The sequence below is a fragment of the Nilaparvata lugens genome, chromosome 10 (genome assembly GCF_014356525.2).
Source record: "Nilaparvata lugens isolate BPH chromosome 10, ASM1435652v1, whole genome shotgun sequence".
In the NCBI taxonomy this organism is placed as follows: Eukaryota; Metazoa; Arthropoda; class Insecta; order Hemiptera; family Delphacidae; genus Nilaparvata; species Nilaparvata lugens.
This window is the reverse complement of record NC_052513.1, coordinates 29982072-30009659: the sequence shown is the minus strand read 5'-3', so window position 1 is coordinate 30009659 and position 27588 is coordinate 29982072. Positions and strand designations below refer to the sequence as shown.

The 27588-nt window shown below is 34.1% G+C and overlaps 1 protein-coding gene across 7 annotated transcripts; it reads right to left on the bottom strand.

Annotated features, from left to right (window-relative positions):
* Positions 1 to 98: 98 nt before the first annotated feature.
* LOC111056301 (lysosomal-associated transmembrane protein 4B) lies at positions 99 to 27326 on the bottom strand. Of its 7 annotated transcripts, none has more exons than XM_039437172.1 (7): positions 27174 to 27266; positions 25212 to 25339; positions 13619 to 13726; positions 12315 to 12636; positions 9833 to 9971; positions 6243 to 6399; positions 99 to 3552 (listed from the first exon to the last, which is right to left on the bottom strand). In XM_039437172.1, the coding sequence occupies exons 2-7, from the start codon at positions 25260 to 25262 to the stop codon at positions 3256 to 3258; spliced, it is 1074 nt and encodes a 357-aa protein (XP_039293106.1). In that variant the 5' UTR covers positions 25263 to 25339; positions 27174 to 27266; the 3' UTR covers positions 99 to 3255. The 7 variants fall into 7 exon arrangements, with proteins under 7 accessions (XP_039293106.1, XP_039293108.1, XP_039293107.1 ...); XM_039437174.1 differs by lacking the exons at positions 25212 to 25339; positions 27174 to 27266 and adding exons at positions 15462 to 15572; positions 17156 to 17308; XM_039437173.1 differs by lacking the exons at positions 25212 to 25339; positions 27174 to 27266 and adding exons at positions 15462 to 15600; positions 16939 to 17305.
* Positions 27327 to 27588: the final 262 nt, after the last annotated feature.

Below are 27588 nucleotides of genomic sequence, written 5' to 3'. Positions count from 1 at the left end.
GTCACAAGTACTAGGCACTCGTTACCGTACCTTGTTCCCGTTCCGCTCTTCACGATTTCTGAACTGGGAGTAACATAAGAAATCAAACCATTAATTCATAATTTTCCAAAACAAAATAATATATTTTCTCAATCACATTCAGGATACAGTCATTTAATTCAATCAATACAAATCTAATGTGAATAAAGAATAATTTATCTATTTCCATCAAATGAAATACGAGTTATGGCTACATATATATCGACAATATTTAAAACAAATCTAAAATACAAGAATACTTAAAGAGTTAACTCGGATTTGACTGACATGTAGAATTTATTACAGTATAAATAACAACCTTTACACATTTAAACCTTGGCTAACTACTGGAACGATTTGATTTATTCAAAATTATTTTAATAGATTTAGTTCAAGATAGTCTAACCACCAGGTTTTTCAAAATTGAAATCTACTGATTTCAAATATTAACAACACTAATGTATACCATGATAGTAATCTACTTGATAGTTTTTACGATTCATAACCCATTAAAATCTATACAGAAATACAAGGCTATGGGAATATAGAGTGATGTCAACTGGTCATGTTGAGTTGAAGGTTATAAACTGGGGATAGAAAATACTTCATTCCAAGAAAAACTCTATTTGCTGACTTATAATGTTTGGAGAGAGAATAATGTTGCTCGTATCATTTTATATTTAAATAGACAGACATATTGGAGAGGATTTTTGACAATCCATTACAATTATCCATTGATTTTCGAAAAGTTCTCAAACTATAAAATGATATACCATAAATTAATAAAATATCTTCTGTTTCAGTAACTGATCAATGAATATAATATTGAATATATTTGTATCAGTGATTGAAAATTGCTAAAATTTGAAGCCCTTATTATAAATTGCTTGAGAAAAATAAATAACGGAGAAAGTAGAAATAAAAATAAATAAATACAGTATAAGTATAAATATAGGAGTGGCCGTAGTCGAGTGGATCAGATGCTGACTTTGTGATTCAGAGGCCCGGGTTCAAATCCCGGCCCGGGCAAGATATTTATCTCGGGCCACTCCCGTGTTTCTTATGGACACGTTGAGCTGTCGGTTCCGAATGCCTAAAAAGCAGTCGTTAGGTCATGTCAGAGGCCCTGAAATTGATCAGTTGCGACCTGGAAACTTTGACACCAGACCTGAGCCAGCCAGGTCACTCATTATTATTATTATTATTATAGTAGAAGAATTTATAAATGATTCGCATTGTTTGAAGTATACTTTAGTTTTGGTTATTATTCAGTCATGAATGATTCCATAAATAGTTTATTTTGAGTAAATAGAATGAGAAGAAAATGCATGATTGAAACTAGTTATAGGCTATATAGCTAAAAAAGTCCTAAATCGAAGATCAATTGCTAAAAAAATACATCTTAATATTTACTTACAATATAAGAGTAAAATAAGGATATATACTATTTATGATAATAAAACAGTATTCCCACAATCTATGAATGGATGGTTCACAAGTTGATGAATTAAAGTAATGAATAATACTTGTAGTTACAATAGTAGCAAAGATTGTTTTTTTTTAAAAGATTTAGTACTAAGTTCAAGATCTCAACAATTTAGCGGGAACATTTATATTTGGTTTTGATTTATTAAGATCTCTGTGAGGGTCATACCACTATTATTTACATTTAGAACCTGAGGCAACCCTATAAAACCTTAATAGAAATAAATGGATGAAAAAAATATTATAGAGTATAAACTCTTAATGGTTGAAAATTGTTTTATTGTAGCATTGAGAAAATTGTTTTATTGAGTAAAATATTGGCACAATTAATCTCTAAAAACCACGAAGAACACTAAAGAACTAAGCACACAGTCAAGATAATTTAATTTCTAATCAATAGACTGTGCGGAATAAATATGGAAAACCTGTAGCTTTCAATAGTCATTTAAAAATTGATTAAAAACTTGATTTAGTTAGTGCTGATGGTCCACAATAATTCCTTCAAACCACATTAGAGTACTAACCTTTCTTTTCTTAATCTTGAAATTATTGTTTAATTACATTACTTGATTTATTTTTAATTTCTTTTCCATTTCAATTACGGTATATCTTTTGTATTTTTATTGAATTTTAGACTTATTATGTTCCTCTACTGATCTTGATATCATGTGTATATTTTTTGGGAAAAAGCACATAACTCCGCTCCCAACAATTACCACTATAGATATTTCCATTCAAACTCATTATGCTTTTAATGGTCTATACCTATAAATTAGCATTGTATGGTTAGGATTCTCTGTTTATTAGCAATATTTTTTATGAGTTTCATGCGAAAAATCGTAGAGTAATTAAAATAGTCCTGTGCGTTTTAGAAACGGTCTCTGAATTTCAATAAGAAATCGAATAGTCATAGAATTGTAGCCAACTTTTAAAAAATATATACTGAAATAATTAATTGATCGAGAAATTTAATTGGACTAAAAGCTTATTTATATTATTTAACACACTAATGAATAAAGAAAGAGTTGCTTGAGTAATGTTTTATTGTTTCGACTCTGATTCTCATCAAAAAAGCTAAAATACACTATGACAAGAAGTTTGAATATTTCAACAGGCATAGATGGAATGATCCTCTCTAGTTTATAATGTGCTTTTTAAAATATAATTTTCTTGGGTTGAACTATCTAATAAGATAGGTAATTACAATTTTTATCCTCAGAAACTCAACATGTTTCCCAGTTTCTAGGGTACTTATTAAATCCAATAATGTACCATTAAACAAATAGATTTAATAAGTGTCCTTGAAACCGGGTCCAAGACTTTTCTTCAATTATAATTCTTCAATTATTCTTCGCACCGTCTTCAATTTCAGAGTTTCCTCCATCAATTAGAAATGAACCAATTTCGTCAAGACGTTTCTTCAATTACACAGGCTCTCCAGCACGATTTCTCCACAGATTCAACACCAATTTTTTGTAACAATTATGCAGGTTATTCTCACATATTTACTCCACAAATTCAACCAGATTTTGGTTACAGTTATGCAGGCTATCCTCAACAATTTACTCCACAGATTAAACAAACATTTTGCTACAGTTAACAATTATTGAACTCCACAAATTAAACAAATCTTTTGATACAGGCTTTCCACCACAATTTACTCCACAGATAAATAAATTTCTTGATACAGGCTTTCCGCTACAATTTACTCGTGGACGCCGAATTTAGTTGAGACCTTGTGACGCAATCTGCTTAGACGGCGGGTGCCGGAGCCCCGGTCACAGCCACACTGACCGTCTGACAGCCGGCCGGCAGTCCCGGGTATGGCGGTGGGAAGGCGGAAGCGGAAGTGCTTATCTGCGGCGGGACATTGAGCGCAATGGCGCTGGCATAGCTGGGTGGCGGCTGTGGGAACTTCTTGAGTGCTGCGTCATAGTCGGGCAACAGGGTCTGCACATCTGGGTCTATGTAGTGGATGGTGCGCTGCGCGGCTAGGATGCGCAGTGACAGGTATTTGTAGCAGCCCCACACCACGCCTAGGAAGTAGGCCTGGGGAAGAATACGGGTTTACAGCAACTGGTATCAACTCAACGGTAATAGATAGTCGATCTTTCTTGGTCACTGTGGACACTCAAACAATAACTTATTCAAATCATTTATTGAATTTTCAGATTGAAATTATGCCTCATAAACCCTAGCCTTGTGTTGAGTAAAAGGAAGGTTGGTGAGATTTAGGTCGGTTCGAAACCAACGGATAAGTGAGTTAAAAGTAAATAAGATAATACTTCTTCGCGAAGGCAACTGGATTGCCAATGGTAGGTGAACAATCGACAGCCTATATCCTGATCATTCCTAACAACAGAGCATATTATCGCGATTGTGAATGGAATTATGAGTACTGAGAAACCCGATTTTGCGAAGCTAGAGATGATATCATAATGAAGAAGCTGTACATCTGTAGGCATTTAATATATTTCGCTTGTCGAATACATAATAATAAAATCTGAATTATTTAATGGAAATCCAATAAATTTCCTCTGACATTCATTTGATTCAATGACAATAATAATAGGTTTTAAATATTATTATTATTATTACCATCGTCTAATTTACCACACACGGAAGGGGTATTTAGATATGTTAATCACGTTTAGTCAAATCAAGTCCTATATCAATTATTTTTGAAAGCAAAAATACATAAAATATATACTAAGTGCGCCAGAGAAACTTACTTATTTGAAAGGTCAATAAAAACAAAAGTACTTTAGATATTGTTTTAATCTTTTTTTATATGAGAATACAATATCTCAATTTTTTCCATGCAGTCTTGAAAATGACATCAGACCAATGGCGACCCCCATTGCGCATACACTGATAAAGTCGATTTTTGGAATTTCGTTGCAGTATATCAATCAATCGGTATGTTGGCAACGGCGTCGCGAATGTTGTTCTTGAGGAGTGTGCTATGGTCGGTGGTCGATCGACATAAACCAGAGATTTCAAATGACCCATAAAAAATCGCATTGAGGAAATGCATGTGGAAATGAGTCTTGTCAAATGACCGCGTATTCAGGCAGGTTGTCAATCAGCATATCACATGCATTTTGACGGGCAACAAAATCGCGTTCAGTGTCAATTCTTGAACAACAGCCAATTTATAGGGATGAAGTTGAAGGTCTTCATGGAAAATTCGTCGAACAGTGAAGTCAGGAATTGCCATAGCAGCTGCATGTTTGCGAGCCGAACGCCGGGGAGAACGCACAACTGACTGCCTCTCTCCTTCGATATTTTCTGGAGATCTGATGGTTCGTTGAAGTCCATTTCTGGGTTTTGCGACACTCTCCTAAAATGAGTTAACCCACGACAGAATCGAATTATGGCCAGGAACGAGTCTGTGGGGAGGAATTTCAAATCGAGCGCAGAAAGTGATCGACCATTAGAAAAGAAGCTCTCAACTGCGAAGGCCCGCTGCTCTCTCGACCGGAGCATGATGGCTATTTACTTGAGGGAGGATTAATTTGAGAACTTCCCCCTCCAGATGCGCCCCCTCCTGCCCCTCTACACGACCAATTCAACGCACGGGATTTTTTTCAAATAAGTAAGTTTCTCTGGCGCATCTTGTATATATAATAATACTGAGCAACCTAACTCATCTCGTAATTTGATTCAAATTCATCAATTGAGTATGAAAAAATACTTCAGTTGCTCCTTCATCAATACTTTAAATTTATGTACGGTATTTACTCTTATTGTAGCTGCTAATGTCGAGTCGCAGCACTCTTTACTCCTCTCTCATACATAGTGGTCCTGTGTGTATTATCTCGCAACTCTTTGTTCTTGTCTTGTTTTTGCCTTGTTCCATAATTTTAAAAATGTGCGCCAGTTCTGAATTTATTCTTGTTCTCATCTATGAAACATACGGCTTCCAAGATATAAAAGCTCGGAAGAGGGAGAATTATGTAGACCTTTTGCTTCAAACATTAGCTAACTCTCAGCTGTATTTCACATAAATATCAATATTGTTATTTACTCCAATATCAACCAACAATTGATATCAATAACTTTACTATGACAAATAAACAAAACATACTTCAAAATAAATTTAGCCTAATAATTATAACACTAACCCCAAAACATAGAACACATTCAAAAATTGAACCATCTATGGTCTGATTGCACAAGAGCCGGTTAAATTTTAAACGTGATTAATTCCATGAGAATAAGTCTTTTCAAAAACGGAATCAATCACGAATAAAATTTAACTGGCTTTTGTGCAACCGGCACTAACCAACTAACAATGATATGCTAATAAACGGACTTCTTTCGCTAGTCTACCCCATAAGAGATCATGCGTCCTGTAAAACGCGTGATCGAACTTCGGTTGCGTTTATTCGAACCGTATAATAGTTATGTATGGACATGTTAAGCCACACCGATCACGCGGTTGTATGAAGGACGTCTGATACAGAACTACCAGAAAGGTATGGAGCCAGCTACTTGTTTCGACGGACATTCTCGACTGTACTGTGGAAAACCTTAACGTTAGTGCCAATCGCTTCCGATCAAGATCTGCTGTGATTTGTGTGCTCTTGTAGGTCAGCTCTTATAGAAGACTGTTAGTCTGTTAATCGATAATGTCCGGCGAAATGTAGTAACGTTGGTGGCTGGCCTGACAGCCTCGAGAAAATAACAATTTCTACACCTTAAGGTTGGAATAAGAATGCAAAGTGCGAGTTTACCTTGACAACCATGGCGAGGGTGAAGACGAGAATGATGAGGAAGCAGAGGCTCTGGCGGTCCATGTTGAGCATCATGCTCTGGAAGGGCACAGTCGGCCATGTCTCCACTATGCGGTGAGCGTCAGGCAGGAAGAAGATGTAGCCCAGCGCTGTCAAACTGAAACCACAACAATCCATCTATTTATTCATCTATTTTATTAGTAAATTGAGACAACATTTCACCCCCAATGGAGTGCCTCAGAACTGTGAGTTTCAATTTGTCTAGTGTAAAAACATAACCTAAAATGTTATGTTCAATTATTTATTTATTAAAATATTATAAAAAGTAACATTACACATATGCAAGCTCTCTCGAGCATGACCGCATATGGGAGTAGGCCTAAAAATATATATAATCATTTGATAATCACAGTAAGACAACTTTATTTCAAGAGACTCTTCAAATATACAGTTAAAAATAAAGATAAATTCTGTAGGATTGACAGAACATTTTACAACTTAAGACCAGACAGTTCACTGAGGTATGTTGTTCAAGATTATAAGTTGAGCATGTTAAGAAGACAGTTGATGTATATGAGCTCTAGATTTATTAATATAATAATTCCATTTGATATTCATGAAAGAAGGGAATAGAGGCTTGGATTAAGGAAAAGTATTTCTCTTCCCTGGGTCCTGATTGATGGTAATGTAATAATATATTAGCCTATATTTATATATTTTTTAAAGTAATCTCTATTTTATTTTTTGTGATTCCTAAGACCTGAATGATAATCATGGTTTTAATTTGATCTCTGTGTTGTTTTAGTTTTTCCTATTAGAAAATCTTATTTGTTATTTCTCTCAAAATTGGTTATTACTCGTTTTTTTGCAGTCATAAAAATAGTTTTTTCTTGTCATCAATTTGATTTTGTATTGTGTTATTTCTAGTATTTATTTTTTCTAATGTTTTTTGCGACTCCCACCAGCGGTCAAAGACCTCTTTTGCTGGTGGTGCCTGAAACAATTTTTAGTTTTTTAGTTCTGGGTAGTTAATTTTATTTTATTTTCTTGTAATGTGTTTGATTTATTAACCTTTGATTTGTTACGTTGTTAAATTTTGGCAATAAATAATTGAATTGAAATTGAAAGAAATTGAAATTGATAAATCTTCTACAGCAATGGCTTTCAGGCCGGCTTCCAGGAGTTGACTACTATTATTACAAATAATTAGTTAATGGAATAAAGTTGAGAGAACCGAATACATAAAAATTATGAATATTATACATGATACTGATTAAAAAAAATGATAATAATTAATACAGAAATCAACAAGGACGATTTTTGAATGTTTGAACATCAGAAATTTTCCTCTCTTAAATTCTAACTGACAATAATATTAAACATTAAGAGCATAAGTACTTGAAAAATGATCTGAAGTTACAGGGACAGTACAATAGCCATGGAAGAGAAGTCTATCAAACTATATGAGAAATTCAAAACAAAGGAAAAACACAATAAATATACTACATAATAATGTTGTACATGCTCTCGACATCTTGTTTTGGCATAGCAATTAGATTTTTCTTAATCTACGTTTAAAAATATGTGGTGATCCTATAAGTGAAATTTCCCTTGCCAACCTGTTAAAGAATTTACCTTCCAATAAAGAAAAGATTTGCGGAAAAAAGTTGAATTAGGCCTTGGGACCCTTATCTGTCCAGCTGCACGAGTCAATGGCCCTTGCCCAACAAAATCAATTGCCTTGATTGCCACTGGCTCAATAAAATTGTAACAGAACCTTGTAAATGAATAAAGATGTTTACCGAGACTCAATATGTTTAGACCGCTGAACAGGTCTAACAGAACAGGTCTAACACGCATAGCAGGAGGTTCTTGGAAGAATCGAAGCAAGGATCGCTGTAGAATGATTAGAGGTTTCAAGTGAGTGATGTAGGTGCAACCCCAACATGTTATACCATAAGAAATACTGGAGTGAGCTAAAGAAAAATATATTTTTTGAGTACAGAATTAGGACATCATTTTTTATAAGATAAACCCTGTGGAGAAGCAATCTTAAACTATTTTTCAATGTCCGAATATGCTCCTTCGACAGAAGATCACTCTCCATCAAACACCTAAATATTTCACTTTGATGGACTGCAATATTTCACAGGAAACGCAATTAGCTTGATCTATACAGTTAATATTGTGGTATTATAGCGGGGTTTCAAAGAAAAATGGATCAGAGAGCGAAAAGTTAATGTAGGTTGTTTTATCTGCATTAATTTTCAATTAAAAGAAAACCAAAGAGATAATAGGTTAAGGTCTGATTTCATACTGGCATGCAGATTTCCCACATTGTCTGCACCATAATTATTGAGAGCGGAGTCATCTGCAAAAGTCGTTATAGCTCAATTGAAGGGTCCTTGATATAAATCATTTATGAATATTAAGAATAAAATGGGCCTCAAAACAGAGCCCTGAGGGACTTTACTGAGACTTTACTGAGCTTGAGACATCATTGACACATACAAATTTACTCCGCCCTGAGAGATAAGACTGAAACCAATTCAAGGCTATACCCCTAATTTTCCAATTCCAATTTTTTCAATAAAATACTGTGTTCAATAGTACCAAAAGCCTTGTGAATATCAAGGAACAGTGCTGAGACCTTTGAAATCTGTTTATTATTTATATTTGGATGGATCTCAGAAAGAAGCTTACGCAGATTCGGTGCTCAGCCCCTTCCTGAAGCCATATTGATTGAGAACAAAAAAGTTTATTGAGTTGAGATAAGATATCAGTCGGACCTTTACAAGTTTTTCGAATATTATAAAAAATATTGACAACAATGAAATGGGACGGTTACAGTTAATTGTGTTTCCCTTCTTAGGAATAGGGACTACCTTCGCTACCTTTGGATGGAAACCTTCATGAAGACTTCTATTGAACAAGTATGACAGTATTTCACAAATTAGCTTTTAAAGGTAAAAGGAAATGTTAGGGAGGTTAGGTTTTGGATTTTAAATGGCAATATGTTAATATTATTTGAAATCTGTTGATGATTTTATATAATAAACACAAATAAAAATAAATTGAAATACTCGCACTTTAGAGATATTGCACTTACGAATGACACCCACCCTACACACGTGACTGAAGCTGAGTTTCAAAATTCAGTTTGGAGTTTTTGTTGAATTACATCTGACACTTTCAATGTTGATAAGTGCAGGCTCATATATAACTGTTGAATAAAGAGAATATTTGATTTGATGGGAATAACATTCGCTCTGACAGCGATAGCTGGCGAACTGTTTGATTAGACTATTAAGAGTATTTGTCCCTCGAAAACACTTTTATCGAAAAATTGTTGACCCAGCTTAATATTGCTGTACAGTTTTAGTAATAATAACATTATTGAATTGAAATTAAAAATTGTTTCGTTTCAAACATATGAATAATATAGATTTATAAAAGTTATAAGTTAGAATAGTAGAAGGTACAAACGTTCAAAATGACTATGCGACCGTTTGCAGGACGAGGGCGAGCGTGATGTTTCCAGTCGAGGCTAAAGCCAAATTATTGATTTGATACTTTAATTCATCACTTACCTAGCAAGACAGAAGTCGAACACTTGCAAGCAGAAGAAAGGCATGAGGTAGGAAGGCTTGCCTCTGATCGCGCCGTACACCATCAGCAGAGTGATTGAGAACGTGCAGAAAGTTATCACGAAGCCAACATTCAGGTCCTCTGTCAACAAAACACACAATACTTACATTAATCATATTTTCCAATAGGAATATCAACTATTAACTTCTGAATCGACTCTATAACAGAGTACCATTGATATTCCGGCATGCTCTGTAATTTTTTATACCATTAGTATTTGTGAATCAGTATCACATTGCCATAAAGTTAGCCTACTTATTGGAGTTGTTCTTTCTAGCCTACTTATTCTTTCTAAAGAGAGTAGATACATCATACATGGAGAATCATATATACCACAGCTAGCTTTATACGACATAAAATTACTCTGTCTCTCACACTGATTCAAATGTCCTTTAATATCATTCAAGATATTCCAGCATGCTCTGTAATTTTTTATACCATTAGTATATGCCATAAAGTTATCCTACTTGTTGGAGTTGTCCTATCTGAAGAGAGTAGCTGATGTAATCATTGATGAAGAATCATATACAACAGCTATAGTCCGAGAGATATTATGTTTAACATGAAGAGGGGAAGCCGATTTCTCCTTCCACATTTTGTAGCATGGACAAAGTACTGGAGAGGAGGAAGCATGCGCACAAATGGATGCTGAGACAAAAGTAGGGAGAATGCTGTTAGGTGGTGGGAGTGATTAGTGGAGGAAAGAGTATCGGACTTCACTGTGTTTGAGAAGGAGCCGTGTAAAGTAATACCTCTCGGACTATAGCTGACATAAAATTACTTATATTGTAATATAATCCACACGTTCTTCAGATAATATCATTCAAGAAGAATCATTTCATTTTCATTTCAGTCACAATCATTATGCTCATCTTTTTTCTCTCTTTCTTTTTCCTATCTTCCTTTCCCATTCTTCCCTTTTTTAATCCTCTTCACCCTTCATTCCTTACTTTTATACCCTCTACCAGCCTATTACATAGGAAACTTGGTTGGCTAGGTATTTTTCCTTTTTCATTTTTAGAGCACACCCCACTATGAAGTATTTTTTTCTCTTAGAAATATGTATTTTGATTGTATAGATAGTTTTTTTGTTTTTATGTGTTTTGGGTTAAATTAAAATTATTAATCTATCTATATATATACATGAATGAATGTCTGTATGTGTGTTTGTTCCCTATAGACTTGAAAACTACTTGACTGAACAGCATGAGACTTTGGGAATATGTTGTGTGAATATTGGGGATGGTTTCTGACCAGAAATATTAATAGGGGGGCTAACAATAATTATTTATTAATCCATTTTACAGACCTATGTTTTTGAAATTGTCGGTCTAGCGGCTACCGAAGAACGGAAAGGTGATCATGATTCAAGATGAAGTAGTGATAATATGATTTAGCATCAAAGTTACCAGCTGTAGTGAACAGATAAATTATTGTGTACTGGTTTCAATACGGTAGTTTGGAGTTGAAGTTTAGTTGATTGGTACCAGCTGTAGATAATGGTTCCTTAGAAGACCTATACAAATAATTATCACTCGCCTATCATTGAGAAACTGGAAAATGATGGAAAAAATTATTCACCTCATGAAAGAGAGTTGTTCATATTGTATTCATTAATTATTGAAGAATGACCGAATAATTTACAATTCTTCCTTGAATTTAGCTTAGCTTAGCTTATATCAACCCTAAAATGGAAGATGGAAAGAATTTAGAATTATATGTGATTCATCGTATATCGCATATTTCCTGGTCCATTTATTGACAATCAACAACTATGAACGCTTTAAATTCATTTTTGAAACACTGATTTAACCTATCTATTTTTTTAATTCAAATTTTACTGATAGATATTACTACCAATTGATTGAGAAGAATATGTTTTCGGAATAATAAATGCTGCATGACTAAGCACTTAGGAAGTCCGTAAATGAAAAAAATGAGTGTCGGATAAACTTCATGATTCACCAAATAAAGTAAAGTGTGACATGAGATACATTGACTTTATGGTGGTACTAATTTCGCCGGGCCAGTTAGTTATTGATATAAAACTACTAACTTGATTTGACAGTAAAAACGAGCAATTTTGTCGCTGAAATGATTGATTAATTCAATATTTGTAGACAGCTATTCAGTCTAACCATAGAGAAACATTAGCTTAAGTAGATATCCCATGGTATAGGGAATTTATGTCGCAACTTTTAATGTTATCTCAAGCCGATTACTGTCGATTATTGTAAATTTTTACTGTTTTGTTGGGCTGAGAGTGTATGAACAGCACAATTTGAGAGACTACCAGCGTCACACAGCTTCATGGGAAAGAACTAAGTGAACTATCGGCTTGGGATAATAGTAAAAGTTGCGACATAAACGCCCTATACCATGGGATATCTACTTATGCTATCGTTTCTCTATGGCCTAACTCACGGTAGGTCAACTGGCGCCTGGCCCTGTAGGCCAACAACGCATGGTGGCCTGGTGCGGCAGCGGCCGGGTGGTAATCTCCCCAGGGACTACTGCTACTAGGATGCGGCGCGTGACCCCCCTGGCCCAGGCTCAACCTCACATCGTTCGACTGAAAGTCCACGTCGACGCTGAGCGGAGTGGGCAGAGGAGCGGGGTGCACACCACCCCCCACTCCACCACTCACGGCGCTGCCTGGCGGGGCAATAGTGGCCTCGCCGCCAAGCATCATCTCGGGGTGACGCAGCAACACGGCCAGCACTGACAGCGTTAGCACGTGCAGCATCTGAAAATAATGCAATTCATTTTACCAAAAACACAAAAATAATATAAATTAGCGACAAAAACAATGATTATTATCCTAAATAGCTAATAGCTATAGCCTATTATTCGTAAATAGCAAACTGCTTGAATCAAAACTCATTACCAGAAACACCAAAAAGAAAATTTACAGACCACCCATAAGACCAGTCGTCGCATATGGGTGTGAAACATGGACGATCCTGCAAGAAGACTTCAAAGCGCTACTGGTGTTTGAAAGAAAGATGATAAGGAGGATCTAAGACAGTACATGGTGAGACGTTAATCTTTTTTGAAACTTATTTTTATTATCAGATTATTATTACAATTGGATTCAGGAACATCAAGGATAGACTGCAGCGTTTTACAATCAAAATTAAAAAATATAACAAACAAAAAATTACATTTTATTTCTTATAAATTTAACCAGACAAACCAGCTGTTTACTTGATAATCCAATATCTTATTAATCGATATGCAATATTTATATTACCATCGATACATCAATATCGATATATTATTATTATTATTGACATTGCGATACAATCAACAAACTGTAACATTACAATGGAAATGGGCAATGGAGAATAAGAAATAATTTAGAAATAGAAGCAATTTTGCAAAGAAAAAATATTAAAATGAAAGATTCAAATTGAATTGTTTAATGTAAAGTTAAAGTTTTCTGATAGTTCCAATACTTACAAAGCTAGTAATTATCCATTTTATAATGTAAACCCATATTTTAAAAACGCAAAAGTATAAATTTTCCCAAACTGAATAAATCAAATTATCCAGGAGTTCACATGAGTTTAAATTTTTAAATCAATACGATCAAGCAAGACACTTCAATTTTTTCGAATCAAGGCACTTCACTAGTCCTTCAGGTAGCCTAATGTCTAATTTCAAACTTTGATAAGGAATAAATACTGTGAGTTTGGAAACGATTGAAATATTAGCCTACTACTGACCAAGTGCCATATTCCAAGGAAAATTGTTCCGGTCCTCACATGGCAACAGAAACAACATTTCCAGTTATTTCTCGCATCTCCGAACTTCAATGTGAAATTTTGCATCGCCTGAAATCCAAACAAAAACTAACATTAGGTCTTATACAATAATCATAAAACATAGAAACCAATTGTTCTCAATAAAAATATTGTTAAACAAGCTATTTTAATAAATTTTAGTAATAAGATAAATTTGAGTATTAATATAATATGCTGTTTCCAAGTTATTTCTGTTGATTTTTTTCATAATATAATAAAATAGCATTCTGAGACGTGGGGTTATACAATGGATGTCCACTTGTCTACATTATTTGTCAAATTCAAAATCCGAGACTGGAGATAAGATAATATGAGATTCACTTTTTTGCTAGTTGATACAAATATCAACTTGCCAATAGCGAATTTAATAAATTGAAATAGCAGATTGATTATTGTCTCAGATTGAGTTTCATTTGGAACAATTGATGAAATTTGGTCACTTGCCAACTTGAGAAGGATTGGTTACAACCTTCTGCCAAAATAAGTAGAAATTGGAGTCGGTCAAGTTCAAGGACAATTTCCTGTAACCTAAGTACTGTAGCGAAACAATAGTCTAATATTTTTGCGGAATAATCACTTTTCAGGAGTATGGTCTGAAAGTTGAACTGAAGCGTAAAATTGATAATATTGTGAAATGGAATTATATACTATACTCATACTAAAAAGAGCAACATGTCATGTTTTTACCTATAATCTTAATGAGCCTAATAATTTCATTAGGAGGAAGAATAGATAAATATTCTTCAATTTTCATAAAATAAAACTTTCCAAGATGAGAAAGACGAGAGACTTGGGTATGGCATCAAGCATCAAGGTAACGATTATCATGAACAATATTCTATTGACCTAGAAAAATGTTCATTGATTTCATCCATTATTCATAGTTTAATGATACTATATTTTCTCATGAGAATTAGTATTCTTGACACAATCAATAAGGAAATTTGGATGAAATAACTTTATAAATTCATAAATCCTTTTATAAATTTATGATCACTTATAAGCTACCTATTATCAAAACAAACCCTAGTCTTAGGTATTGTAAGCATTTGAAGTACTTCTAACAACACACATTTCCTCTTAACTATAATTTACATTATACTCTCAACATTTTCTCATAAAGTATAAACTATACCTCTCAGAAAGTAAGAGTGGGATTGGTGGATACAAAAATGCTATTAGAAAACCAATATATTGGAAAAGCAAGTGTATGAACTCTATTGAGAAAAAAATCTTTGAAGAAATCAGAATAGTTTGCAATATTTTACAAGATCCTATTCAAAATTTGATAGCACTGAATGTATTTTCGTTTTAAAGAATTGATATGAGAACTAAAATGACGCAATCAGTGCATGAGACAATAATTTAACACTCGCTATTGTAAGGTTTTGAAAAAGAGCATGTTATCTATCTAGCTCATAACTAAGATTAATGACTTTTAATTTTTTTTTATAGATGGCATGAAATTCCCTCAAATTATTACCATATCCATATAGCCATGAAGATTGAATCATATAGGAAAGTTTTCAAATAGCACAAAGATTAATTGAATTTTACACTGTAATAAAATATTTTTACAACCAAATATTGATAAAATTATCATGGCATATTAATCCAGTTCAACTCACATCAATTGCAAAAAAATGCAAGAGTGACAAACGATTGAAATTTGTAAAGTTTAATAATTATTATTGTTTAATAACAATAATTATTATTGTTTTAATTTCTGTCACATTTTTACAAAATAGTTTCAATTTCAACTCACATCATCAATTGAAACACGAGGTCTATCCCATCTAGGAAAACTGTTCATAGTTACAAATCACTGAACGAACTAACACACAAATTAAAACTAATTCCCGAACTGTCTCAGTGGCTGTATAAAAGAGATAGGTCACATTTGGCTATAATCGCAATAGAACTCGGTTCAATACAATAATTTATTATTCAATTACAAAGAACTGATGATGATAACAATAGAGACAATGCTATTGAAATCAATGAATTGCAGTGCAGTAAAATATCATAGATATTGAGGAGCATCGTCATCATTGCACAATTTAATAGAAGATAATGTCGGTATGATAAGGGAACGGAAATTAGTGTAGAAAATGTTTACACTAAAATTTGCTAATAGTCACATCACCATTGATTAAAAGTAAAAAAAAATACTGTAAGCAACAGCATGACTCATATTTGAGTCGGCAAAGTGGAATATCTTTTATTTTAGAACAAAATTATTCATATCTATTTTAATTTTGTCATTTATTACGGCAAGTTTGAAAGTGAGAATGTTCCATTTATTTGAGTTTATATTTCCGGAATGTTTCAACACTATCACACGTTCTTTCAACAAACATTTCATAATTGCAAAATGCAAGCATTATCAAGTTTTTATCGTCAAATTACTAGGATTCTCAAATTATCATGACAAAAATTCAATTATAGTGAGTCAATTTCAACAAGGTTTAATATGACAATAAAGTTGGGTGATTGTGATAAGGCTGTTTTATCACCAATCTATATTACATCGCTTAAATGTGCAAGAGTTACAAGAATATGGATCATAGATAACAAATTTATTTGCAAGCTTGAAAATAATATACTTGAAAATTAAAAGCATAAAATAAAAATATTTCAACTTTGAATCTGGAAGAGATAATGATTTGATAATACAGTATCAACATTTGATAGTATTACCATAGAGAAAAGATATCATAAGATTTGATAGCATTATATTAGTTTGATTTATCAGTTTTGATAGTATTGTTAGCTAGTAAATACTCTGATATAGAATTTTAGTAATACAGTATCTATGCAGCAGTAATGGTAATTATCTAAACTAAATAGAACTACTAAACTTTGACAAAGCCGCTAAACAGTAGAAAAATTAAGATAATAGTTTCGGTTATTACACAATTATAATTATCTAGTAAACCAAAAGCTTCAAAACATCGAGCAGCAGAGCAAATGCTTATGCTTTCAGTTTAAAAAAATTGCTAATAATTTAAAAACCGAAAGAAGTTCCTCAAATTTTTCAATAAGTAAGTGGTTGCGACAGTATAATTTCAAGACTTTCAATCAATTCAGAATTCAAGAAATGTTTCAATCATAAAGTTCCAAGAATCAATCACTACTTAAAACGGTACCATGTTTCAGATTTATTTTTTCAAATTTGTAATTCATTAGAAGACATATTTCATTTTTAATTACAACTTGAAATTTGCTTTTATTTTTATCACCTTCAAGTTACAAGAATCAATCACTACAATCATACAAAGGTATCAATTCTCTAATAATGGCCGTGCAAATTTTATAGATGAAAAGGTGAATAGTTTGTTCAGTTTAGGCTGTGCAAACGGCCTTAAAGATGATAAAATGTAGAACGAATACTGTACTGTTAATGAAAATATGTTTTTCAATGAATTACAAAAATTGAAAGTGAATTCAGATTTATACCAATTAAATAGAGGTTCTTTAAACACACTGCTACTGCTACACTTAATAATATGTGTTAGATATTTGAATAAATGTCAGCGATTTTATGAAATTCAGTTCAACAAATATGTATCTACAACACGTAAACCTTCACTGAGCCAAATCAACAACACACTAACTGGTAATCCGGTTAAAGTCACATACAGTAATTTTCTAATTGAATCAGACTATGTTGACCTTGATATTTTATATTTGGTCACGAACATTCAAATCTTCTCAAGGGATATCAACCCATTCTTATCTGTTATCACTGACTTCATCTACTAAAATATTCACATCATTCGTTACAAAGTGATCCAATTATTACAAATTTCTAGCAGCATTTCCTTGAAAGTTTACACAGCTCTTCCCAGAGCTTTTTATATTGATCAATTTATATCAACCGGAAAAAATTAAATTATGTAAAATTGAAGACCAAGCCTTATTTCGGAAAATGCTATTTTAGGTAAATTCAGGAGGAAAATAATTCAAGGTTTGTTTGGTGTGTCTTTTTAACCCATCTTATCATATCAATGATAAGTGTTTATACAAATTTAATGAAGATGAATAACTAGTTTCCAGATCACAGTCTTGATTAATAACCTACACCATACATAAAACTATCGTACCGTACCAATGTACAAATATGTAACGTAGTATACGGTACTTATGCAGTTTCATTAGTTGTTATTGGTGGCCTAATCACTAATGATTATAAAACAAATTATTAGTGATATAGAAACATACTATACAGCATAATACCACAGAGAAACAATAGCGTAAGGTATACGCTATTGTTTCTCTATGATAATGCTTAGTACCAGTCTAAGAGATCATGAGCAAAACAACAGATTTGTCATTCAGAAATGAGATCATAGTTTTCCTGTTTCCTACTTTCATGGAAATATTGTAATATGCATCCGTTATGTAGGCATAATGTGAGTTTTTCATTATTTCCGTATAACCTGTAAGAAATCTTTCCTTTAGTACTTTTCTAGTACCTTGTCTCGTGAGTAAATCTCAACTAGTTGATAAAATAAGATTGTCATCACATTAGTTGATTAGTAGCCTGAATGCAACAAAGAAAATGCAATCAGAAGCAATAGCTTACTAAAAAAAAAACTTCTCAATCAACTTATACACAGTACTTGCATTCATTCCTCTCATTGTCTATTCAATTAACAAATTGTATTATTATTATTTATAGTAACTTAATACAGAAACTTTGCCAAGATACTGTTTAATATGAATTTATTACGTAATAAGCCCGATTATCTTGATCTCAATCAGAATTTTCAGGAATTTTAATGAAATTTAAAAAAGTATTCATGTAATTTTTATTACAATAATAATTATAACCCGTGATTAACAATAAATTTTTTTATGAAAATATGTTCAATTTATATAAAAACATTAACCATCAATAGTTTTTAAAGAAAAACATTAAAACCCTAATTTATCAAAATTTTCTATTTGTTTCAGCTTTCATTTTATCAGAAGTCTATTTTTCGAGAAAAAAGAAGAATTTGGTAATAATGTTATACGCAATAAAATATTTGTACTTGGTAATAGTTTTGCTGTTCTCAAGCAGTAATAGCACAGGAAGGACAGACCAGGTGTTATATATTATATATAATATAGCTTGTCAGCTGTGACATTCATTCTAAAATTGTCAACAATGAAACCGCGTAGGACATAGTAAATAATAATATACTTCATACTTACTTATAGTACATACTTAGTAAATATAATTCCTATTAGGACCACACGAACATTTTTAGACAACAGGCAGAACAATAAACGATCTCATAACACGGTACTTTCCACAATTAGCCCACATAACAAGAGAAAGTACTCTGATGTTCTCACGTATTATTATAATCATCACTTTTATTATCAATCTCTAAGCACTTTCATTCGCATACTTCACAAGAGATTTTCCTCAACTTGATAGGGTTCAATGAAGATTACAATTCTAATATTAATCTGATTATGATAAAACTGGAAAAGAGTAGGCTAATTACCTACAACCATAATAATTGAAAACTATTACATTTTTATTTGCAGATTTAACTTTCGTTTCCAAAATCACAGTAGAAATTTTAGTTGTGATGAAATAGAAATAATAACATTTAATTTGAAATTTGAATATGCTAGTGGTTTATTCACAAGTAAACAAACGTTCAATCCAAGTTTAAAAATGTAGATTATTTAAAAAATAAAAACCGATAAAAAATCACGAATTTCATACAAATCGATGCTGCCAATGATGCCTTTCGATGCTGCCAATGATGGCAGTATTAAATTGGTTTGTCATATGAGGAACAATTGTTTCAGTTTTTATATTTTTATTTTGGAGGTGTGTATTCGATATAGATAAGAATATCATTCTTCAATACATTGACTGCGTTCCTCACAAAATACTGAAGGAAAACTTGAGAGATATGGTCTAGGTGGCACAGTCCTGGGGACTGTGGCATAATTTTTTCATTTTTTCATTCTTTTGAGTTCTCCGCAGTCTGCTTGAACGGGGAAACATCCTTTTCGTCCCATCGTGGGGTGTCGGTGTTCACCTTCATTCAAGGTGTGAGAAAGGGTGGTCAACAATGAATTCCGTGATGCTATACTATGGTCTGTCCATCAGGCATTGTTTTAGGCTTCTTATGAAGGTGTTGCTGTTCACTAAGGATTTTATGTTGCTAGGGAGCAGGTTAAATAGGTATGCCCCCGAACAAGTAAGTCTATGCTGAGGGAGGCTTATGTCATCCATATTGCATGTTCTGTAACTGTGTTTATCTCGTCTTAAAGCCTGACTTTGGTTTACTACCAGGATGATGGATTCCCGGATGTATATCGAGATTACTGTGAGGATACAACTTATCTGCTTAAAGAGTGATGTTCCATGTAGTTTGCTCTTAGTAGGATTCGCACTGCCCTCTTTTGTATCTTCAATACTCTCTCTAGATTTCCCCGTGCTGATGATCCCCAGGCGACGATGCCATATCTTAGGTGTGGCCCAATAATGAGTGATATGCGATCAGTGCTGACTTCTCATCAGCAATGTTTCTGATTCTGCGGATGACGTATGTTGCAGAGGAGAGTTTTTTACATAAATAGTCCGTATGTTGCCTCCAGGACAGATGACTGTCGATAATTACACCAGGGAACTTTGTGCTTTCCACTGTTTGTATATTATTATTTTGTGGCTCATACTGGGTTTGGTTTATTGGGGTGAAGTTTATGTGTACTTTCTTTTCATTTTATGGCCAGTTTCTATTCTATTACATCATTTCAAGGTGACTTCAGTAAGAGTTGAGTCGACTATATTGTTTCGATTTTCCTTTCTGTTTGTGGAAAGTAGTATAGTTGTGTCGTCTGCAAATAAGATGCACGTCTTGTTTTCTTGTAATTTAACCAGAAAAAGTAGTAGTGTCGTCTGCAACTAAGATGCACTTCTTGTTTTCTTGTAATCTATCCAGAAAGAGTAGCGGTCCAAGGGGTACTGACTCTTGTGGTACTCCACTTTTGACTGATCGTGCTGTTGATTTAAAAGTGATAATTTGATTTTGTCTTTGGAAATCCAGCTCTACATATTGTTTTCTATATTGGAGGTAGTCTTCAATCCACTCAAGAGCTCTGCCTTGAATTCTCATTTTTCTCAGTTTTGTTTTGAGTATGCTCCAATCGAGTACATCAAATGCTTTCCGGAGATCGATAAACAGTCCTGAGGCATATTTTTTATCCTCCCATATCGTAGGCCTACACATCTCATCACAGAGTTTGGGAATCGCTGTAGCTGTACTGTATTTTTTGGAATCCATGCTGGCTCGTGGACCCATTCGTCTCCAGATATGAAATCAATTGATTTTATGCCGCCCGCTCTATAATCTTGGATAAAATGGGAAGATTTGCTTTGAGTCTGTAGTTTTTTGGATCAGTATGGTCACCTGTTTCACTATGTGCAACAGTGGGTCTCTAATTCCATCCTCACAGTACCTTAGAATTAAGATATAGTACGATTCAGGTCGATAAGGTCTAGAAGAATCAGCTGGCTGGGACATGTGCTAAGAATGGAAAACAATAAGATGCAGAGGCAGGTTGGACGAATGGAAGGAACAGGAAAAGAGGTCGCCCGAGAACACGTTGGCTGCAGAATGTACAAAAAGATCTAGCGTGCCTAGGAGTGAGGAACTGGAGGAGACTGGCTAATCAGAGAGATGAATGGAGGCGAATCGTTGAGGAGGCCAAGGTCCACACAGAGCTGTAGCGCTTCGTAAGTAAGTAAGAAGTTCCTTAGAATTTTCCCTGTAATTTCGTCGTGACCTGAAGAGTTGTTTGGTTTTAGTCTTCTAAGAATCTTGGATAATTCTGTGTTGGTAACTGCTTCAAAGTGGTCGAATGTTGAGCATTGTCTGTCAATTCCAGATTATCAGGAGTATTATCATGTCCATTCTGTTCTGTTATTGGCTGCGTGGAGCCAACATTTAAGATGTTACCAATTTGATAGCGATCTGTGATTTTTTTATCTTGCACAGTTAAGTAGAGGTTCTCATTTCTAACGTTTTTTCCTTTCCTCATTTATCGTTCTCCACAAGACTAGATTTTCCACAAGATTTTCTATCTGTTGAATTTTCATTTTTAATTGCAGTTGCCTTTTGTTTTTTACATCCAGGTCATAAGCTTTTTTTACTTTCAAATATTGTTCCTTGTCTTCCATTCGGTCTATGGGCATATACTTATGCTTGCATTGTAGCATCTTATAGTTTTGTGGTTTCTTCATCCAAAAATGTTGTTTTTTGTTATTATTTTAATCTTCTTAGATTCTCTTGGCATAGTTTTATCTATGCTTAAGCGCATTATTCTTTGAAAATTATTGTATTTGTCTTCCACTGAATACTGGTTACTGGTTTTCAATTTACAATGCCTAGTTGCAGTTTCAATTTGTTTAGATTTGCTTTTGAGTAGTTTCTGGCATACTTGTAAGTGACTGTATGATGTTCGACTTTATATTTTAAGTGACATAGTATGGAGTGATGGTCTGTGATTAAGTTTAGGTATGCTGTTGCTTTTACTTTTTCGGTAGGTATATTAAGGTAGGCCATCCATCCACCCATCTATTATAGTGGCCGTTGTCTGAGTTTTTCTAGTAACCGGTATGTCATAAATGTAGCAGCCGTGCTGTTTTAGCAAGTTGTTTAAATCTTCATAGCTTTGTTTATCTGTTTTCGGTATGTCTATATTCGTATCTCCCAATAGTACTATGCGGCATTTCTTTCCTGAGTATTTTTGCAGTACACACTATCCAAGTACTACACTTCTGTTCTAGGATCAGGTGATCTATAGGAGCCTACTAATATCAGATCCTGTTTCTTAAGTTGGACTTAAGCTGTTATTGTCTCAACGATTTTCTCTGTTGGCTTCTGAGGTCCATCGAATAGGATCTCTTTTATTCTTATGGTTAAGCTGTCTTTTTTATACAATGCTATGCCAAGACCAACTGAATAACATACCCCAACCCTCGATACAACATGGCGTGGTTTGAAAATAAATACTGCATAATCTAGATGATTACCAACTGACCCAACTCCTAATTGTCCCAATCTATCACATTTTGTCACCTGGATTATGCAGTATTTTTTAAGAACGGCGCCACCTTGAATCGGGAGTTGGGGTCTGTTCTATAGTTGGTCTTGGCTATGCCTCCCCACATATATTATACAGTTCGACAGAATTTTTAACGAGTATGTAGCCAGGAATATGTGTGCTCAATAGCTCATCAAGTCGTAGGCTGTGTTCTGAAAGTATGATGATGTCCAGAGTGTGAAGACTTATTTCCATCAGAAATTTATCAATCTTGTTTTATAGACCTCTTTGAATATTAAGATGGTAGATTTTGAATGTATGTGTTTTTTGTGTCTATTCTGTTGTATGTCTCGATTTGTTTGCTCCTGCTCTGTAGTGCCGGCTAGATATTGACCTGGATGTGTTGTAGTTTTTGTTTGTCTAGTTTGGGTGAGGGGGTGAGGCTGTCTTGTAGTTTGGGTGCTGTGCACCGCCCTCCACCTTCTCTCCAGCATCAAATGCGTCCATCATTCTTTTGGATCGTAGATCCTTCTGTGTACAGGTGAAGTCCATCCCAATTTAGATGATTTTTGTTGAGGTGTTCAGTGTTGTCTAAAAATGTTGCGTTCAGCTGCCAGCACATGAATTTCAGTGCCTTGTTGGTTTCCTGTATAGATCTCTCATTTTGAATGAAAAAGACTAAGAAATTGTCAAAAAACCACTGATTTATTGATAATTAGAAAGACCGGTTTCGGTTATTACACCATTGTCAATCTCTGATAAACTCAGATCTCTCATTGGTGCCCTCACGCAGTGGGATGGATGCTACATACCATTTTATGTGTAAGAAACGCTTATTGTTGGCTTCTATAGTGAGCCATAGAAGTCTCATCACGTGATTTAGGGTTTTTGACCCAAGTAAGTTATTCGAACCTTTGTTTAATAGTACTTTAGTTGGCCATTGGGATTTGTTTTTTAGAACACTGCCGACATCTTGGATTTTTCCGCCTGGGATGACCTCTACATTTATGGTATGTTCACTATTTTTTTGTATAATACTATTTGCATGTTTCAGCAAAGAGTCTCCTATTATCAGTGGTGCATCACTCTTCTGCTTCTCAGACAGCTGCGAGTTTTCCTCATGCTGTGTTAACGGTAGCCTCTCGCCTGTTTTCGCGTCGGGTGTATCATGTAGGTCGGTTTGTCTTTTGTTTGTGTGGATGATATCTTTTATCAAAACATCCATCATATGAGCCGGTGGGCAGGGATTATTTCCGCTATCACTTATATGGACGGTTGAGCAATGACATTCTGTGTTGTTCCGGTTATTTCGCCTCCAGGTTATCTTCTTAGTGGATTCAACATCATTCAATCAACAGGTAAATTGTCTTCTTCAGCTTTCTTCCTGATGGGGCATAATGGCTCGGAATAGATGCCCTGGGTGAATTCAAATATGGTATTTTCCAGTTTATAAATTATGTCTGTCTTCCTAGCCAGTGAATCTGAAATACTGTCCCTGTCGGATCTCAGTAGTCGAATTTCATCATTAAGTTCCCTTATGTCAGAGTCAGATAATAAAATCTTTATTACTCCGTCCAATTGAATAGATTGACTTGGCCTAGTTTGATTTGTTCTAGCTGTGAGTTTACAGCGTGTACAAGTATTGGATTCTTCGTTTGTCGATTCGTTGCTTCTATTCAGCATTGTCGTGATCAGCATAGCCTCGTTGTTGATGAGCATACTACAACTTTCGCATAGCCATGGTTGCTCGGTGCATCGTCCGTCCCGCCTTCATCAAATCATATTTTAGGCCGCTAATGTCTACACATTTCGTGTAGTACCATATGTCCTCATTGCTGCAGTCGCATCCTGATCGCTAACTACTTGTTGACATATATTACATAAATACTGATGTTGATTTCTTGTTTGAACATTTATACAGTTATCACTATCGTTTGACTTGATTATTTCTATTTCTGATGACATTTTATCTTGCTGACTCCTCATTCTATCACTCTGTCAATACACATAACATTTATAAGTTTAGAAGATGCAAGCTTATGTGCAAGGTCTTCGAATTTGTTCAAGTTGAAGTCTATTATTGTTTTAAAATTTATTCCATCTCCTATATGTGATGTTTTGATGTAATATGTGCAACGTGAAGGAAATACTATGCTATGGCATGCATAAAAATTTGTAGATGCTATGCGGATGACACCACCTTGTTATCCAGAGGTAGCACACCATCGAGCAGGTGAGAGAAAGCTCTGCCAGTCTCATTGAGGAGGCCAAGTTATGGTTTTTGGCAAACAAATTGGAGCTCAATGAGGATAAAACGAGTATCCTAGTCTGCTCTTTGAAAAGTCAAGCATCTGCAGAAGAACCAGTGAAGCTGCTGGGTTTCTGGATGGACAGGAGGATGAGCTGGAATCATCATGTTCAACAGGTGTGCAGAGAACATTCAAGAATATTTTACCTCCTGAGAAAACTGAGACACCTGGTTGACCACAGCAGCCTCTACTGGCATACCATTCACTTTTCCAAAGCATTTCCTATGGGTTACTGCTGTGGGGTCATTCACCAGCCGTCCATGACGTTCTGTTCCTGCAGAAAAAAGCCATAAGGATAATGACCTTCTCAAACTTCAGGGAGCATTGCCGGCCTCTCTTCAGGTATCTTGGAATCCTCACTGTGTACAGCCAGTATGTACTGCTCTCAGTGATGTACATAAAGGGAAACTGGGATCTCCTAGACAGAAGAGATGCTATACATCAATACAATACCGGACATGCTGCCTCATTGAGATACCTCGCAGCAGACTGGCTGAACATGCTGTAAAATTATTTAACGGTCTTCCCAAGGAGATACAAGACAAACCAAGCTCCAAGTTCTACGCAATTGTTAAGAGCAAACTTTTTGAAAGACCACTCTACTCGTTGGGGGAATCGAAGAAGGAGTCCCTTTTTGCAGCCAGCACCTCCGCAACATCAATACAATAACAGACATGCAGCCTCATTGGAGATACCTCGCAGCAGAATAGCTGGAACTTACAACAGCTTCCCAATACAAGCTATACAATTTTTTAACGGTCTTCCCAAGGAGATACAAGACAAACCAATCTCCAGGTTCTACGCAATTATTGAGAAGAGCAAACTTGTTTAAAGACTAGGCTACTCTATTCGTTGGGGGAATTGAGGGAGGAATTCTTTTTTTGCAGATCCAGCACCTCTACAACATGATTAGCCATGCCATTTTTTTTTTAATGTATGAGACAGAAGTTTTTTTGACACTGCCTATCTAAAGACCTCAGTTCTTGGCAACGACTTCAAGTAAGTATTCCTATGAATGTTTTTAATTAATTTATTTTAGACATAGGCATGTCATCTCAACATTTTTTTAATTTGAGATTGGATTAATTTTGATTCTCATTTTAGCTATTGAGGTGGGGACAAAAAATATACAAAAAGTTACAGAGAGGTAGGTTGTCTGTTACTTCATTCAAAATTACTTTACTTACTAAACGGTTGAGCAACCGTGGTTTGTTAAGACAACGAAAATTAATTTATAAATAGGCTATCAGAACGGATTTTAATTTAAATTACACAAACCAGAATACTTATCAATGTTACCTATTATTTCTTGACTGAAAAACGTCATTCTAACTTTACTCAAAGTTTTTAATATGGTACCGTGAACAAATTTTAAAGTTTGAAATATACATTCTATTTTTTTTTTTTTTTTTTAATATGAATGACCACGAAGGAGTACCTACTGTAACATACATATTATTATGTTTTTCAACATACGTTTTAAATAGTTACCTTAAACAAATGACAATAATATTACATGACAAACCTCATAGATTTATAAGAAACGAATGTGCCTTTCTTAATGTTCAATTAAGTTTTTAACATACTACATCATTTAAATCAGGTAAGGTTGGTTCAACGTAACCTAAAATAACGTTACTACAGATTGTAGTTAGTCACAACATTTATGAGTAATAAAATATATTAAGCTACTTATATAAAGAGTAAACAGAATGATTTTATTATTCGAAGACTTGACTTAATTGAAATAGAACTATTAAAACAAAGCTAAAATCTTATTAAATATATTCTAATTTTAAGACCAGCTTTAGTTTAAACTCAACTTAATCTATTTCGAATTAGTAATAGGTGTAGATACTTTTAAATATCAATTCATAATAAATGTCAAAACACATCAACATATTTCATAAGAGAATAATAATGAAAATTCCAATCTAGAATATTTAAATAGAAGTTTTAATTGGAAAATCACTTAATTTCCAACAGAATATGTTCTGATTGGTATTGAAAAAGAATGATGAATTTTACGATATAGTTTACAGAAGTAATTCATATTAGGATTATAAAAGCATTGGTTACTGCATTGAAATGAATTATAAAATACTCACAATTAAAATTAAACCGGCCAAAATGCACTTGAATATTAACAGTAAAACCAAAACTATCATAGAAAAGCACAATAATGGACTCTTTTCAGTAATACAGACTTGCTTTTGTTATGACGTTTGTGCACTGAGCTGAGCACTGCTGCACATTCTGCAGTCAACTTGGTGAACTGCATTTTAGTTGAATTTATATTATTCATAAAACAATCAAATAAACTCCAAAATAATGATTTATTCAACCAATTAAGAGTTTCTATATAAAAATAACAAATTAGGAGTCATATTGTGGAGTGGAATAATGAGAGAGGCAATATATTTGATACATAACAAAACTCATAGTTTATGTTGGCAGCGCAGTACCGCGAATTTCAAATTGAAATATTTTAAATTCTCACAACCACCAGTAAATTTTTTAAAT